At 42.9% G+C, this 15,757-nt stretch overlaps 1 protein-coding gene across 6 annotated transcripts in view; it reads right to left on the minus strand.

Moving 5' to 3' along the window:
- Positions 1-15,757, minus strand: part of LOC144678897 (zinc finger protein 385D-like) — a 452,940-nt gene that overhangs the window by 173,481 nt on the left and 263,702 nt on the right. For 5 of the 6 annotated variants that reach the window (XM_078538956.1, XM_078538951.1, XM_078538952.1 and 2 more), the window contains one exon: positions 220-330. The exons of the other annotated variant lie outside the window; for it this stretch is intronic. In XM_078538956.1, the coding sequence (XP_078395082.1) occupies positions 220-330 (111 nt within the window). The remainder of the gene's footprint in view (positions 1-219; positions 331-15,757) is intronic. 6 annotated transcript variants of the gene reach the window in all.

Here is a 15,757-nt window from a genome sequence, read left to right on the forward strand (position 1 = left end):
AATTAACAGTTGAGGTGCCAGGGTTGGAATACAAAATAACCAGTTGGCAACTACAGTAAAACGAGTTTCTGCAACAGCCCTCAAAACTCTAGAACATGCCATTCTGAGCTGATGTTTCATTAACAACATTTGATTTTGCCTCATGTCCATCAAGATATTATGTGTCATCTCTGGAGCAATCTATGGGCTCAAATGCTTCCTTGGCCCTTGTACACTCACATCAGAATTAAATCTTAGTTGGCAGATGTTGCATGAAATTACTTGTTTTCTTCTTGGAGGAAGAGGAACCCCAAACGTGTGATTTATCACTGCTTTCTGAACTGGGTCCATCTGTGAAAAAGGACAAGAAATTCAATTAGATTTCTTTATCTCCTTCAAAGGTCACAGCCTGACTTACTAAATGTTGTTGTGTATTTGTAAGATGTTTATTTGCTGCAATTTTTTCCCCCTCTTGGAACCTTCTCTTTTTGTTTAGTAGCAAACCTATTTCTGCAAATGGGCAAGTGAGTTGCTTCTAAGGCTTCTGCCAGTACCACTGACTGGCTGTTAGAAGAGCAATCTGAGTTGGCTATTCATCACACCCTTCCTCCAGCCAAATGTTTGGGCTCCTATCAGTGTCTTCCCACAACAAACTGAGGTGAATTTTCTGTTAACAGAATTGTGGGCTTAGATCTATGTATTAACATTCTTGCACAGTTGGTTGGCATTCCATAGTCAACTTAATGCTGTGCCTAATATTCTTGGCTCCAAGAAGTGCTTTAGGATGTAAGTATTTTGTGCAACTGTAACATAATAGCTTTTTATAGTGGTCAACAGTTAAAATTGGGGGCTTCTCTGGCAGAGCAGTTTTTTTTAACGTGACCTTTTTAAGCTTCAGATTTGGCCAGCTGGTGCTATGCTCACAGATAAGTAACTTCACCAGTGCATTGCTGGCTGTTGAGTTAATTTTGGTGCACACATGTAAAGGCCCCATTGCAAATGCCCAAAGAGAAATTATTGCGACTCACAGGCCAGTTGTATAGTGACCATAAATGAATATTAGATCACAGATATCAACTTATGTTTGGCCAAATTGTAGGTGAGGCTTTATACTTGTATTTTATTGAAGATGTGTGGTGGTTGTGAGAATTAATGTAAAGTTTAATAGACGAGTAACAAAAGTACTTCTGATATACAATGTTAGCCTATCAGGGAATCAAACATATTTATCTAGCACAGAGGTCACCAAAATTCTTTGTGACCCATTCAGTTCCTTATCATAGAGCTAATAGGCTGCAAAGAAAAAGATTGCCATCAACACCACTATCAGCATGACCTGGTTAGGACGTCTCTGTGGGTGGAATTTTATGCTGACGGGATCTTACGGTCCCGACAAAGCCTATTGACTTTTGAATGGCTCACTGCTTTTTGTGGCCCCGCCCCCACCACAATGGGGCCGTATAATACCGCCCTATGTGTTTTTATCCACTCCTACACCTTTTTGAATTTCAGCCCTTTTCTTCTCTACTGTCTGCTACCAATTAAAGCTAACACTTGAGACCTTTCAGTTGAAGGTGGATACCGTTCTCATCTTCCTGCATCTCAATTGAGGTTGAGACTATCCCCCCCACCAATTTTATGCTGGCTCTTGTTTCAATTTTAGCTTCATGGTGTCACACCAATTCCACAAATGGTGTTAAAAAGGTGAAGGATAAAAGCAGGAAAGAATAAGGGCGGAATCAGCCCAGATTTGCATTAAGTGCTGCAGTGGGCGGGTAAAATGACGTTTTACCTGCCGGCCGCAATGGCGGGTTTTCACACCATATCATCACAAACCCACCGCATTACTGATACATTCCTGGGAAACACGCCATTTCCATGGCGGGCGGGCTCTCATTCACCCGCCACACTATCACCTCATCATGGGGAGCGCCATATTTAAAGTACAGCCACGCTTAGTGCTTCCAGCCCAGGACTGCAGCAAAGAAGACATGACCCCAAAAGGCAAGAAGACTGCAGCTCTCGAGTGCTTTTTGGACACCGTGGAGGCCCACTGTGATGTCCTCTACCCCAGCTCTGGCTGCAGGAGGGGCAGCAACATTACCACTCCAGCTTGGTAGGCGATGGCAGTGGTGATCAGTGCCAATGTTGCACAGAAGAGGTTAGCCATCCAATGCAGATAGAGGATGAATGATCTAATTCGTGCAGTCAAGGCATGGCAACCATGTCATCATTCTAAACTCACACACTCAAGCCCATCACACAGTCACTGGCATCTCACTCACTACCAGCTCAGGGACATTACCACCCATTCTCACACATACCTTCACATATCCATCTGGCCTCATCTCCTCTGGAGACTGCCACCTTAGCCCTCACAATCTTGAGGCCACTTGCACAGCTCAACATGTGCCCCCACATACACCCTGGGTTACCCTCCTTCACCAGTGCAGCCCTCATCCTGCAATCTCTTCCCTTGCCAGAGGCCACTTTTCCCCCTTCCCCAAGCAAGACCTAGCCCTGCAGCCATTGAAAAACCACCCACCTTATGGCTGATCTGGTAGGTAGAGACCTACCCGTGAGCGCCCCTAAAAGTGATGTGGTGCTGTCTGTGAAGCCTGACACTGATGACTGCGAGTGCTGACCGAAGCAAGGTAGGCAAACAAACCTCGAAGTCCTGAGCGAAGTGCAGCCCGCCAAGTGCACGTAGCTTATATGCTGCTGTGAAACACATCGGCATGTTTTCCTGCCGATGCAGGCGGACGATCCAGCGGGGGTGTGGGATGTGTCCGGTGGGCTGGCCTTATAATGATGTGCTGATGTATTACAATGAGGTTCCCAACATCCGATGGCGGAGAACGCGGCCTGCCATCGGCGTGCAGAGCGGATGATCGCAAACTAGTTTCACACCATTGTGAAACCAATTGAGCCACATTGTCCGCTCATGCCACTGAAAATGCCGACACCGGTGGGCATGGAAAATCCCAGCCCTGCAGTCTTAATAGTATCAACACTCAACATATCCAACCAAAGCAGAGCAGAATTCAATAAAATAATTGGAATGCTTAACTAAGTAGCCAAACAATAGAGTGTAAGCCAGAGGAGGTCATGCCCAAACTGTATTGTGCTCTAGTCAGATCAGAGGAGCTCTTGCCACCAAGACACAGGAGAAAGACATTCAAGTGGTGGAGGTCGTAGTGAGAAGAGTGAAAAGACTGATACTGGTGCAAGAGTAAACCGTCTGTCTAGGTCAGGAGTCCTGTCCTGACTGCTGGAGCCATTGCCATCCTTCGCCTTGGAAACATAAAACCCAACTCCCTCAAAAAAAGGTCAAAGAAGATATAAACAGGAGATAAAAATAACTGTTATTGCTTCAGCATTTACTCTTTTTTGTTCATTCATAGGTTGTACACGACACTGACAAGGGCAGCATTTATTGCCCATCCCTAATTGCCCTTGAGAAGGTGGTGGTGAGCTGCCTAGTTGAACCCCTGCAGTCCATGTTGTGTAGGTACAACCACTGTGCTGTTAGGAAGGAAGTTCCAGGATTTTGACCCAGCGACAGTGAAGGAATAGCAATATAGTTCCAAGTCAGGATGGTGTGTGAGGAAGGGGAACTTGCAGGTGGTGGTGCTCCTATGCACCTGCTGCCTCTGTACTTCTAGGTGGTCTAGGTCACGGGTTTGGAAGGTGCTGTCGAAGGAACCTTGATGAGTTGCTGCAGTTGTTTTTGGAGATAGGTCACAGTGTAGCTACAGTGCACCAGTTGCGAAGGGAACGAATGTTCACGGCAATTTCACTACATGCATTTGAATATGGTATAAAAAGTTACCTGTAATAAATAATAAAATTACTTGTAGTCACCTTGACTGCAAATTTTTTTCTAATTTACTCTTCAAGCTAGCGAGCTCAAAAACATATTTAGATCAAACAAAACTGACCATCGACCAGTTTGGTATATAGGTACTTAAAAAAAGAAACAAAGCACCAATTAGCAATTTAGCTTAGACTGCTGTTTAATCATCTGATCAAATCCTGCAGCAGTCCTCAATGTTAAGCAGCACTGATTGCAAATCAAACAGAAGCAGAAGGGGGTTTCATGTCAGCTGCGCTTCAGACACAGCAACATTACAAATGTGGAGGCTGATATGTAGTCAATTCTTCATCATGGTGACAGATGTTTCATAATAGAATGAAGGAGTTCAGGGTACTCAAGCTGCCACAGCAGTAGCACAGGTCTCTGCTGATAATGTAGATTTTCACACAGAATCATTGAATTATCTTCTGCTCCTCATCAACCTCGCACACAGATGCACAACCATTCACTCGCAATGATTAGCAATACCCAGGGAGGGGGGTGGGGGCAGAGATAATTTACCCTCTGTTCTTGAGGTGCTGCAACTGGAAAAAGGAGCAGAGACCAATGACTCAGGATCAGTGCTGGGGCCTCAACTTTTTACAATTTATATAAATGACTTGGATAAAGGGATCAAAGGTGTGGTTGCTAAATTTGCTGATGACACAAAGATAGGTAGGAAACTAAATTGTGAAGAGGACATAAAGGACATAGATAGGTTAAGTGAGTGGGCAAAGATCTGGAAAATGGTGTATAATGTAGGCAAATATGAAATTGTCCTTTTTGGCAGGGAGGATAAAGAAGAAGCTTATTATCTAAACGGTGAGAAATTGCAGGGTCCTGAGATTCAGAGGGATCTGGGTGTCCTAGCGCATGAATCACAAAAGGTTAGTATGCAGGTACAGCAGGTAATTAGGAAAGCTAATTGAATGTTATCATTTATTGCGAGGGAAATTGATTACAAAAATAGGAAGGTTATGCTTCAGTTATACAGGGCATCGGTCAGACCGCATCTGGAGCACTGTGTACAGTATTGGTCTCCTTATTTAGTGAAACATGTAAATGCATTAGAAGCAGTTCAGAGAAGGTTTACTAAACTAATACCAGGAATGGGTGGGTTGTCTGATGAGGATGGACACGTTAGGCTTGTATCCACTGGAGTTTAGAAGAGTAAGAGGTGACTTAATTGAAACCATTAAGATCCTGAGGGGTCTTGACAGATAGATGTGGAGAAGATGTTTTCTCTTGTGGGAGAATCTAGAACTAGGGGTCACTGTTTAAAAATAACGGGTTGGTCATTTAAGACAGAGATGAGGAGAATTTTTTTCTCTCAGATGTTCGTGACTCTTTGGAACTCTCTTCCTCAAAAGGTGGTGGAAGCAGAGTCTTTGAATATTTTTAAGGCAGAGCTAGATAGATTCTTGATTAAAAAGGCGGTGAAAGGTTATTGGGGGTAGGCAGGAATGTGGGGTTGAGGTTACATTCAGGTCAGCCGTAATCTTATTGAATGGCAGAGCAGGCTCGTAGAGCCAAGTGGCCTACTCCTGCTCCTAATTCATATGTTTGTTTGTTCATATGCCCTTGTACATGAATCACAGAAAATTAACATGTGGGTACAACAAATAATTAGGAAGGCAAATGGAATATTAGCTTTTGTTACAAAGGGATTGGAGTACGAGAGTAAAGAAACCTTAATACAATTATCCATGGCATTAGTGAGAATACACCTGGAGAACTGTGTGCAGTTTTGGTCTCTCATCTAAGGAAGGACATACTTGCCCTCAAGGGAGTACAAGGAAGGTTCAATAGACTGGTTCCTGTGATGAAGGGATGAGGAGAAATTGAGTATGCTAGGTCTATATTAGCTGGAGTAATAAGAGCTGATCTAACTGAAACATATTAAAGGGCTTGATAGTGTAGATGCAGAGAAAATGTTTCCCTTGGCTGGGGAATTTAGAACACGGGGTCATGGTGTCAGAATATGGGGTCAGTCATTTAACACTCAGGAGATATATCTTCAATCAATGGGTTGTGAATCTTTGGAGTTCTCTACCTCATAGAACTGTGAATGCTCAATTATTGAGTATATTCAACACAGACACTGATATAGTTGATTTTGGGATACTAAGGGAATTAAGGGAGTGAGGGAAGGCAGAGTTGAGATAGAAGATCAACCATGATCATGTTGAATAGTGGAGCAGGCTGAAAGGGCTAAATGGCCTACTCCAGTTCCTGTTTCTTATGTTCTTTTGGAGATCAGGATTTATGTGACACTGCATGAAAAAAAGCACATCAAGGTGATCATCAGCTAGAAAGACCTGATTGGTGATATCCGCCAAAATGCTATTTACCATATATACAGCCCTTCTTGCACTTAACTGATGATAATGAGCAGGCTTATTGTTACAATTATGAGGTTTGTAAGATTATTATATTTTGGGACGATAGCTTTAAATTTAGGATAAATAAAGGGGGTCACGTGACCTATTCTGCAGTCTGCCTGACAGGAAGCGTGGTTAGTTTGATTGTTAGAGATCAAAGGAAGGACTAGATTGCCTTGTTGGGAGAAAGTGCAATATATTTACACTTGAAGACAATGGCAGCAGTCTGAGTTAACAATGATAAAAGCAAAATACTGCAGATCCTGGAAATCTGAAACAAAAACAAAAATAGCTGGAAAAGCTCAGCAGGTCTGACAGCATCTGCGGAGAGGAACACAGCTGATGTTTCGAGTCCGTATGACTCTTCATCAGAACTAAAGAAATAGAGAAATAAGGTGAAATATAAGCTGGTAGAGGGGGGTGGGACACGTAGAGCTGGATAGAGGGCCAGTGATAGGTGGATGCAAAGAAGAGATTGCCAAAGATGTCATAGACAAAAGGACAAAGGGGTGTTGACGGTGGTGATATTATCTAAGGAATGTGCTAATGGGGACATTAAGATTAGCAAGCAGGACAAGCTAGTGGCAGATGGCCCTCGTGGGGGTGGGGTGGGGGGAAGGGATCGAAATGGGCTAAAAGGTGGAGATAACACAATAGATTGAAATAAATTTTAAAATAGGTGAGAAAAGAAAAATATATTTTTTTAAAATTATAAATTATTAGAAAAAGGGTGGAGGAGAGAGTTCGTGATCTGAAATTGTTGAACTCAATATTAAGTCCAGAAGGCTGTAAAGTGCCTAATCAGAAGATGAGGTGCTGTTCCTCCAGTTTGCATTAAGCTTCACTGGAACATTGCAGCAGGCCAAGGACGGACATGTGGGCATGAGAGCAGGGTGGAGTGTTGAAATGGCAAGCGACAGGGAGGTCTGGGTCATGCTTGTGGACAGACTGAAGGTGTTCCGCAAAGTGGTCACTCAGTCTGCGTTTGGTCTTTCCAATGTAGAGGAGGCCGCATTGGGAGCAGCAAATGCAGTAGACTAAATTGAGGGAAGTGCAAGTGAAATGCTGCTTCACTTGAAAGGAGTGTTTGGGCCTTTGGACGGTGAGGAGGGGGGAAGTAAAGGGGCAGGTGTTGCACAGGTCCTGAGTCTCAGAAAGGTGCTGAAGATACTGGATTGCAAAGAGTTGTGCTGTAGACTGTTTACTTACATCTAAGGTGAAAAGGAGTTGGGATCAAAGGCAGCTAATTAAGTGTGAAGGAACCTTCATGCCAAACAAGTGTCAGGCAATGGCCATATCTCAGGTGGGAATCTAGCCACCTCTTCTTGGTATTCAATGGCATCATCATCAGTCAATCCCCCACCATCAAAACCCTGGGGTCACATAAATACTGTGGCTACAATAGCAGGTCAGAAGTTGGGTATTCTGTGGTGAGTGATTCACCCCTGACTATCCAAAGACCTTTCTACCATCAACAAGGTACAAGTCAGGAGTGTGATGGAATACTCTTCACTTGCCTGGATGAGTGCCAACAACACTCAAAAAGTTCAGTGCCATTCAGCCTGCTTTAATGGCAACCCATCCACCACTTTAAACATCTAGTCCTCCGCCACTGCTGCACAATGTTTGCAGTGTATATCACCTACAAGATGCAATGCAGCATCCCACCAAGGCTCTATTGACAGCACCTTCAAAACCCATGACCTCTGTCCTAGAAGGAGAAGGGAAACAGGCCTTGGGAAAACCATCCCTCCAGGTCACACATCAGCTGAACTCTCACATTGTCATTGAGTCAAAATCCTAGAACTCCCTTCCTTAAAGGCATTGCGGGTATACCTACACCACATGAAATGCAGCAATTAAGGTAGATGGCTCAACATCATATGCTCAAAGGCAAGTAGGGATGGTTAATAAACATCTTTGCCAATCATGTACACATCTTGAGAATGAATATATAATTTTTTTTTTAAAAAATGAGATGCCAGTGGGCGTTTCTGTGGAGTTGTGCATCTAGGTGTGGCAGCATGTTGGACCAAACAGTTGACGCTGTTTTTGTGATGAAGATTTGATTTGGCCCTTTACCACTCTGATGATAGCTCATGGAATGTTGGGACCATACAGACTATTTATTTGTATAATTCAGGAATATTATATGCCTATCATTATGAAATGTACTATGTATTATAATTAAAATGTTTGATCCTTCTGAAATATTACTAGTTCACTCTCCACATAGAGCAATTTGGATAAGAGACACTTCAATAAGTCCAGTGTCAGCTTCAGTCAATTTGTTGCATTCCTGTCTTTAATTCAGAGATTGTGGGGTGAGCACGTAATCTTGGCTGATACTTCAGTGTGTTACTAAGGTAATGCTGCATTGTTAGACGTGATGTGTTTTGGCTGAGACTTTAAACCAAGGCTCAGCCCGCTAAGGTGGATTTCAAATATCATCTGACGCTATTCAGAGGAGCATGGATCATTGCTCAAGCCTATATTTTTCCTTTGTAAGGAACATATCTTTTTATTTTTCTTTATTTCTGTGAGACTGTGGTTTTAAAAATTGGACTGTGGCTTTAAAGACTACCATGGCTGCAGTTGAAAGATATGTTCACTGGAACAGGATGAGAAATATACAATGTTGCTATCTCCTGGAACAGTGTGTGCCAAGCTGGACAAAATGGTGCCGGAAATGGGTCCTGAATGAAGGGGAACTGCCTTAATTGGCGCCTGATCAGGTGACCAAGGTTTTGTGTGGTAGCAGTGAGCAGAGAGATCCTAGCCTGCAAAGAAAACACACCTAAAACCTCTCTCTCCTGTGCGTGTAAGATTCCAGTAAATCTACAAGGCTAGCTAGCTCGCTTTTTCTTCATATTTCTGTACCCTATTCTCTCTGGAAAAACCCATCAAGAAGAAAAGGGGAAAATCACCAGTAGAGACATTGGGCAGAAATTTCCCCTATCGGGGGTGTTGTGTGGGGACAGGTGGGGGCAGGCATGAATCCAATTGGTGTCTCTGATTGGAAGGTGCCGCCATTCTATGTGGGCGGGCCAATTAAGTCTGCCCAACATGATGCGTACCCCGAAACGCTGAGCGCTCCCTGTGCAAGCTGGGGTTGGGGTGGGGGGGGTGGATTCCCTGAGCCGGGGCCTGCGATCTTGCACGCATGCACACGAAAGAGCGCAGAAATCTCCCTGAGGCACAGAGGTACCTCAGGGAGATTAGTTTAAGGTTTAAAAATGTAAATAAAGAAAAGGAAATATTTTAAGACATGTCCCCTCATGTGACAGTGTCACATGAGCTTAGACATGTTCATGGATTTTGATAAAACATTATATTTAATTCATGAAACCTTCATGAAACCTCATCCCGCCCGTGGATGTGGTTCCATGAAAAATGGGCTCTTCACTGCCCGCCAACCTTAAGGTTCGATGGGCAGCCCTGTTTGTTGTTTTAATAACTATTTAAATGGCCTTAATAGGCCTTTGACAGTTCGGCAGGCGCGCAGCATCACCCCACATCATTTAACACATCGGCGAGCAGGCCCCACCCCTGCTCGCCAACCAGAAAATTCTTCCCATTGAAAAGCAAGTTTTCAACCAGTAAATTACAGATTGAAAGTGCTGGAAGACCATCTCATGCCATTAACAACGAATTGCAAAGAATTTAGGAAGCCATCAATCAAAATCAACCCATATAATCCCATACTCTGGATTGGTGCAATTTGATTGTTTTATCTCACCCTTAAAATCTATGTTTTGTGTGCCGTGTGTGTGTATAGGGGTTAAGAAGAGATAGAGTTTAAGTTATAGAGTTGAAAGTTAGCGGTTCATATTTCTTTCTTTTGCCACTGGTTAATGACAATTTGTTTAATAAACGGTTATTTACTTATTAAGTTTACAAACCTGGTGCTCGTATTCTGTTAACCTAAATTAAACAGTTAGGTAGAATTGGGGCAATCTGGTGGGCTGATCAAACTTTTCACATTGGTCGTGGCTTGGGGAACAGTGGGCTAGATATTACAGCGCACTATCTCCAGTGAGTCGTGACACACTCAACTATCTCCACCAAAACCAGATTATCTGGTCCATGCATTACTGAGTGCGGATTAGTTGCTTTGTTTGCCTTTATAAAAGCAAACAATAGAGTTCAGTAGAGTTTCATTGCTTGTAAAATACTTGTGGTTTTCCCAAGGATGCAAAAAATGATACATAAATGTGGAGGAACAGCACTTCATCTTCCGATTAGGCACTTTACAGCCTTCCGGACTCAACATTGAGTTCAACAACTTCAGATCATGAACTCTCTCCTCCATCCTCACCCCCTTTTTGATCCCCTTTTTTCTAATAATTATTATATATTTTTTATATATATATTTCTTTTCCCACCTACTTCTATTATTATTTTTAAAATTTATTTCCATCCATTGTTTTATCTCCACCTTTTAGCCTATTTTGATCCCTTCCCCCCGCCCACCCCCACTAGGGCTATCCGTCACTTGCTCATCCTGCTTCCTACCCTTAATGTCACCATTAGCATATCCTTTAGCTAATATCACCACTGTAAACACCCCTTTGACTTTTTGTCTATGACATCTTTGGCAGTCTCTCCTTTGCCTCCACCTATCACTGACCCTGAATCGAGCTCCGCCTGTCCCACCCCCCTTAAACAGCTTATATTTCACCACATTTTTTATTCCTCTTTAGTTCTGGTGAAGAGTCAAATGAACTCGAAACGTTAACTCTGTCTTCCTTTCCACAGATGCTGTCAGACCTGCTGAGTTTTTCCAGCAATTTTTGTTTTTGTTACATAAATGTAAGCTGTTTCTCAGTGAGAGCTTCTCTTGTATCACCAGCAACTTGTGACATAAGGTTGATGGAAATGTACAGCTGCAGTTTCCTCAGGCCTATCTGTCCTTTACAACTGCTGGGTGCAAAATATAGTTATTGATCTGCATGTTTGAATATAAATGAAATTGCAAAGCCCAGAAATTACTGTAGGTGTAAATATTGGCTTAACTCATTTGCATGAGGTAGATTCATAGAATGAATAAGCATTGACTTATTTGAATTTACTTAACTATTTTATTGTAGGCACACATAATTAAAATATGTTAACTCCTCCAATAATGTTGCAAAGGAATTTCATATAAAAGTGTTAAACACTTGACTGCTAATGTTGCTAACAGTAATTTCTACATTAATATTAGCGATTCTGCCGGATATGCCACTTAAAGAATTCGAGGGGCTAAATTCAATAAATAAAAAAATTGGGCACAGCAATCACAATACGTTGATTGCAACACAATCATCACACTAACTTTGTGCTGCCTGTTTATTTTAGTAATTTCAGCATCTAGCCAGTGCTAACTGCACTGTGATTAGTTGGATGCATCAGCAGGAGGCCAATAACATGAGTGGCTATCACAATTTAAAGTCAACTTCACTGCTTAAAGCTGGCCTGCAATTCTTATAAGGGAGGTGCATTGTGGCTGGAGCAGATGTTGGCAGTCATACAGGAAGTGAATCTGACGTGGGCAATATTGAAGAATGGAACAACATGGAAGAGAACAGACTTCCAGGCTTTCAGACACTTCACTGGAGGCCTTGATGAAGGAGCTGGAAAGGAGAGTTATCCTATAACTACAAGAGGCCTTGAGGCCCTCCAGACGTATGGTCAGAAGACAATGGAAGCAGATAGCCATGGAGGTCAATGCCAGAAATCAAGCCCTGAGGACCTGGATGCAGTACCACAAAATGTTCAATGACCTCACAAGAGTGGTCAAGGTCAGTGAATGCCTCTTCCTCTGCCATATCCTACCAACTGTTATACTACTCAAATCACCACATTTTCATCACTCACCTACCAACCATCTTTAACAATCAAGATTCATGCAGGTGAGCAGTCCAGCAATCTGTTCTCCAACATGTTACTAGGATTTCCCAAGTGGAACCCAGGGAGTTGACTCTATGGAGTTCTATTGGCTCTATGGAGCAAGAACTTAATGTCATCCCACCCTTGTCATCTCACCATGCTGTTGTCTACCAGCCAGCCAATCCAGACTGCTACCACCCATGTTGAGGTGGTGCAGTCCAAAGCCAAGCCCTTAAGGCCCAGAGCCACTTGAGGTCATCCTGCAAGGCTAACTGCAGTCTTCCCCACTAAAGATCAGCAGCCTCCTCCAGTCATGGTGCAGTCATTGGAGTAGAAATGTGTAGGAGCACTAGTATAGGCAATGGCACATTAAAAACAGGCACATAAGGGAATGAACAAAGGTGAAGTTAACTTTTATATGCAAATTGGCATGATTTAGTTTATAAAATTGCTTTGGAAATGTTTATTCTGTGGTGTCTTTTATTGTCGCCCAAGGATACTGTGATGGTTAATGACAGAGTGTGGGTAATTGGTATGGAATTATTGATGAATGGGGAATTGGAGTTGTGGCCACTAGTATCACTTGGATAAATTCTTCACAGACAGCTGGCCAGAAAGGGACTGCCTTGGTTTCCTCCTCTCTTTATTCTCCTCAACCTCCTCTTCATCAGCTGTTCACCATTCAGCTGGTGGCAGGGGTTGTGCGCTCATGATGGTGAGATTGTGCAACAAGCAGCAGACCTCCATGAATCTTCACACCCATTTTATGGGAGTACTGCATGCCTTCTCCAGAATGGTCCAGACAGTGGGAGCAATGCTTTAGCAGAACATTTTGTGTGGCAACATGGTTTTCATCTTATGCATGCGTACGTGGATTATACACCAGAATACCGCTATACTCATATGACAGGAAAAACTTATAATGTGATATCTAGTTTGATTATCCATTCAATGGTCTTCTGAAATGATGAGCAGAGAAATGAGGGGCCTCCCAACACAATAATTAGTGGGCAGGTTGATGTGATTTGTTTCATGGTCTGGGACTCATGGCCACAATCACATTTTGTGTTGTCCCTCATCTTCCACTTATGGAGCAGGCAGCTGCCTTGTCCATATGTGTGCAGGTTTGGTTGAGCGCTGTCCACTGTCTTTGAGGGAGGTTGAAGCCAGGGACCGCTGCATTTGGATCAGTGTTGAAGTGTTGTTTCTGTGTGCTGCATGCAGCCCATAATCCCATCTATCTGTATAGTGGGTTGATACCAGACGCATTAATATTAGCTGCTGTTTCCAAGAATGACTGGCACAATTTTAATCACTTTCTAATCTTCAGAGATGTTGGTGTTGCTAATGTCTTTTTCCATTTCATGGAACACGATGGCATTGCGGCGAATAGCAGGCTGGGCAATGTGGAACAACACCGGGAACCATTTAGTTGGACTACAGTTAAGTGTTCCTGATATCATCCACATGGCAGAATTTAGCCACACATTCACGATGTATGGTGCCTGCAGAACCATGAGGCAGAGCAGAATTTGGCAGCGAGTAGATTGATGTTACTGTTGTACTGTGAAGTGTTTTTCCCCATGAAGTTCTAGCAAGTTTCTGGACCTGGTTCATCTTGGTTTTTACTTTTTGACCAGTGTTGATGACAAAGTTAAGTTGATGACAGACCTACATGTGGTCTCTCTCTATGTGCTAGTTTATCAAGAACCTGCCAGCTAACGTCACCAAGAAGGTAACTAAACACCCAAAAGTGGCCTTTCTGAAAACCATGAAAGCATCAAACGTGCTGTAATGTTATGACCCATGTCATCAGTGGATAGCCTTTGATGCCCAGTAACCACCCTCCAGTTTACCATTGGGACTCAGATGCAGTTGAAACAATGGTCTGCCACATCATGAAGGTATCATGAATGCTGCCAGGATACCAGGCATTGACTTGCATGATTCCCTGCCTTTGGTCAGATGCTAGCCAGACATTGTGGACCTCTCAGTTATGGTAAAGAGTAGAGTTGACATGTGCTGCCTGCAAAGTGATGTGCATGCTGCCAATAGCACCCTGCACCATGAGGAAACCTGTAATCCTGGCAAAGCTGTGTGCTCACTCCACTTGTTAAACTCTGGCAAGAGAATATTAAATGTAGTTAAACTTTCTTTGAATAGAGTGCCTCAGTGATCTCTCTTACACAACAGTAGACAGCAAACTGGGAGGTATTGCAAATATCTTCAATTTATGAAAGGAGCCAAACAAATAAAATTTCATCACCATGATCACCTTCACAGCCAATGACAATGCAGTCCTTGCCCTGCTCTGAGGTTGCTATTGTGGCTGCAGATTTTAGTGAAGACAATCCTTATTGAAGCATAAATGTTGCACACATTGCTCCTTGGTAGGAGAATATTGTGCTATTATAATGATATAATACTTTCGGCTTATTTACTGTACAAGACACAAAGTACCAATCGCTTACAGGGGATTGAGTAAACACATTGTGAGTTCATTTATTAAGACTAGGCACATGAAAACAGTTATACATAGGTATAAGGCTTGAAGGCATCAGAGCTGTGTGTGTGCTCTGCTAAAGCAAAAGTGAAACTAAGACTGTGTCACATAACACGTTTCCCTTCTATTGATGTCATGCTGATATCCATTAAAGGCATATTACAACAGAGAATTGCTCTCTGAACACCCTGGGCAGGTTTGGCCTCCTGCTGAGAGCCCTTCTCCACCTCCTCCTCCTACTTTCAGCAGCTTGTCCTGCTCTGCATGCCCTCTGTTCATTCACCCAGTCATGCTGTATTCCAAGGGGAATGCCTATAAATGCTCTCATGTCTGGGTGAAACTGATTTGTGCAGGAGCCTTGATGTCTTGAAACTTCTTCAGTACCTGCCACACCATCACTTGTTGGCTTTTGCAACTTTAACCAACTATAGAAAGTTCCAACACTTAGAAGAAATCAACCAGCAACTAACCTGTAAGTAGTTAATATTCCCTTTAAGTAGTGCTAGTGGGGGTTATCTTCTCTGCTGCTGGACACATGTTCCGCTGTGTGAGGCTAAGTGAGGGCAATAATTGATGTGTTGAGCTCCAACATAGCAGCGCCTCCACCATGTCAGTGTTTTACACACTGGTTGACACGATGATCTGTCTGCTCTGCTTACCTCTGTGGACTTTTGTTGTGCATACACTAATCTTTCACCATTATGGCATCCAGTGCGATTTGTCCTACAATTGTGCCCATGCCGCAAGCACCATTTTGGAGCTCTAAGGGCACTTAAAATGGTCCCAAAAATATGTGCAAGCAATCCCAAGTTCTTTCCCCCTACTTCTTTCATTGTATAGCTTTTCATTCATTAAACATGCTTAACATTCATTAGATCTGTAGGAGATTTATTTTCTTGGCTTACTTTGACAGCTCCCTAGGAGATTTTACACTGCAAATGTAAGAGTAAGTTCAGTGATCTCATACTCCCAATGGAAAACCACATCAGAAGGGAAGAGAAAAAGGGTAACAACAAAGTAGCACCAATTCTGTACCTTATACCTCTATGCAGTGTGGCGCTGACGTTATCCTAAGTCAACAATAACAACTTGCATTTATATAGTGCCTTCAATAAAGTAAAATATTACAAATTGTTTCCTAGGAGAGTAATCAGACAAATAATTTCA

This window comes from Cetorhinus maximus, chromosome 3 (assembly GCF_964194155.1).
Source record: "Cetorhinus maximus chromosome 3, sCetMax3.hap1.1, whole genome shotgun sequence".
NCBI lineage: Eukaryota > Metazoa > Chordata > Chondrichthyes > Lamniformes > Cetorhinidae > Cetorhinus > Cetorhinus maximus.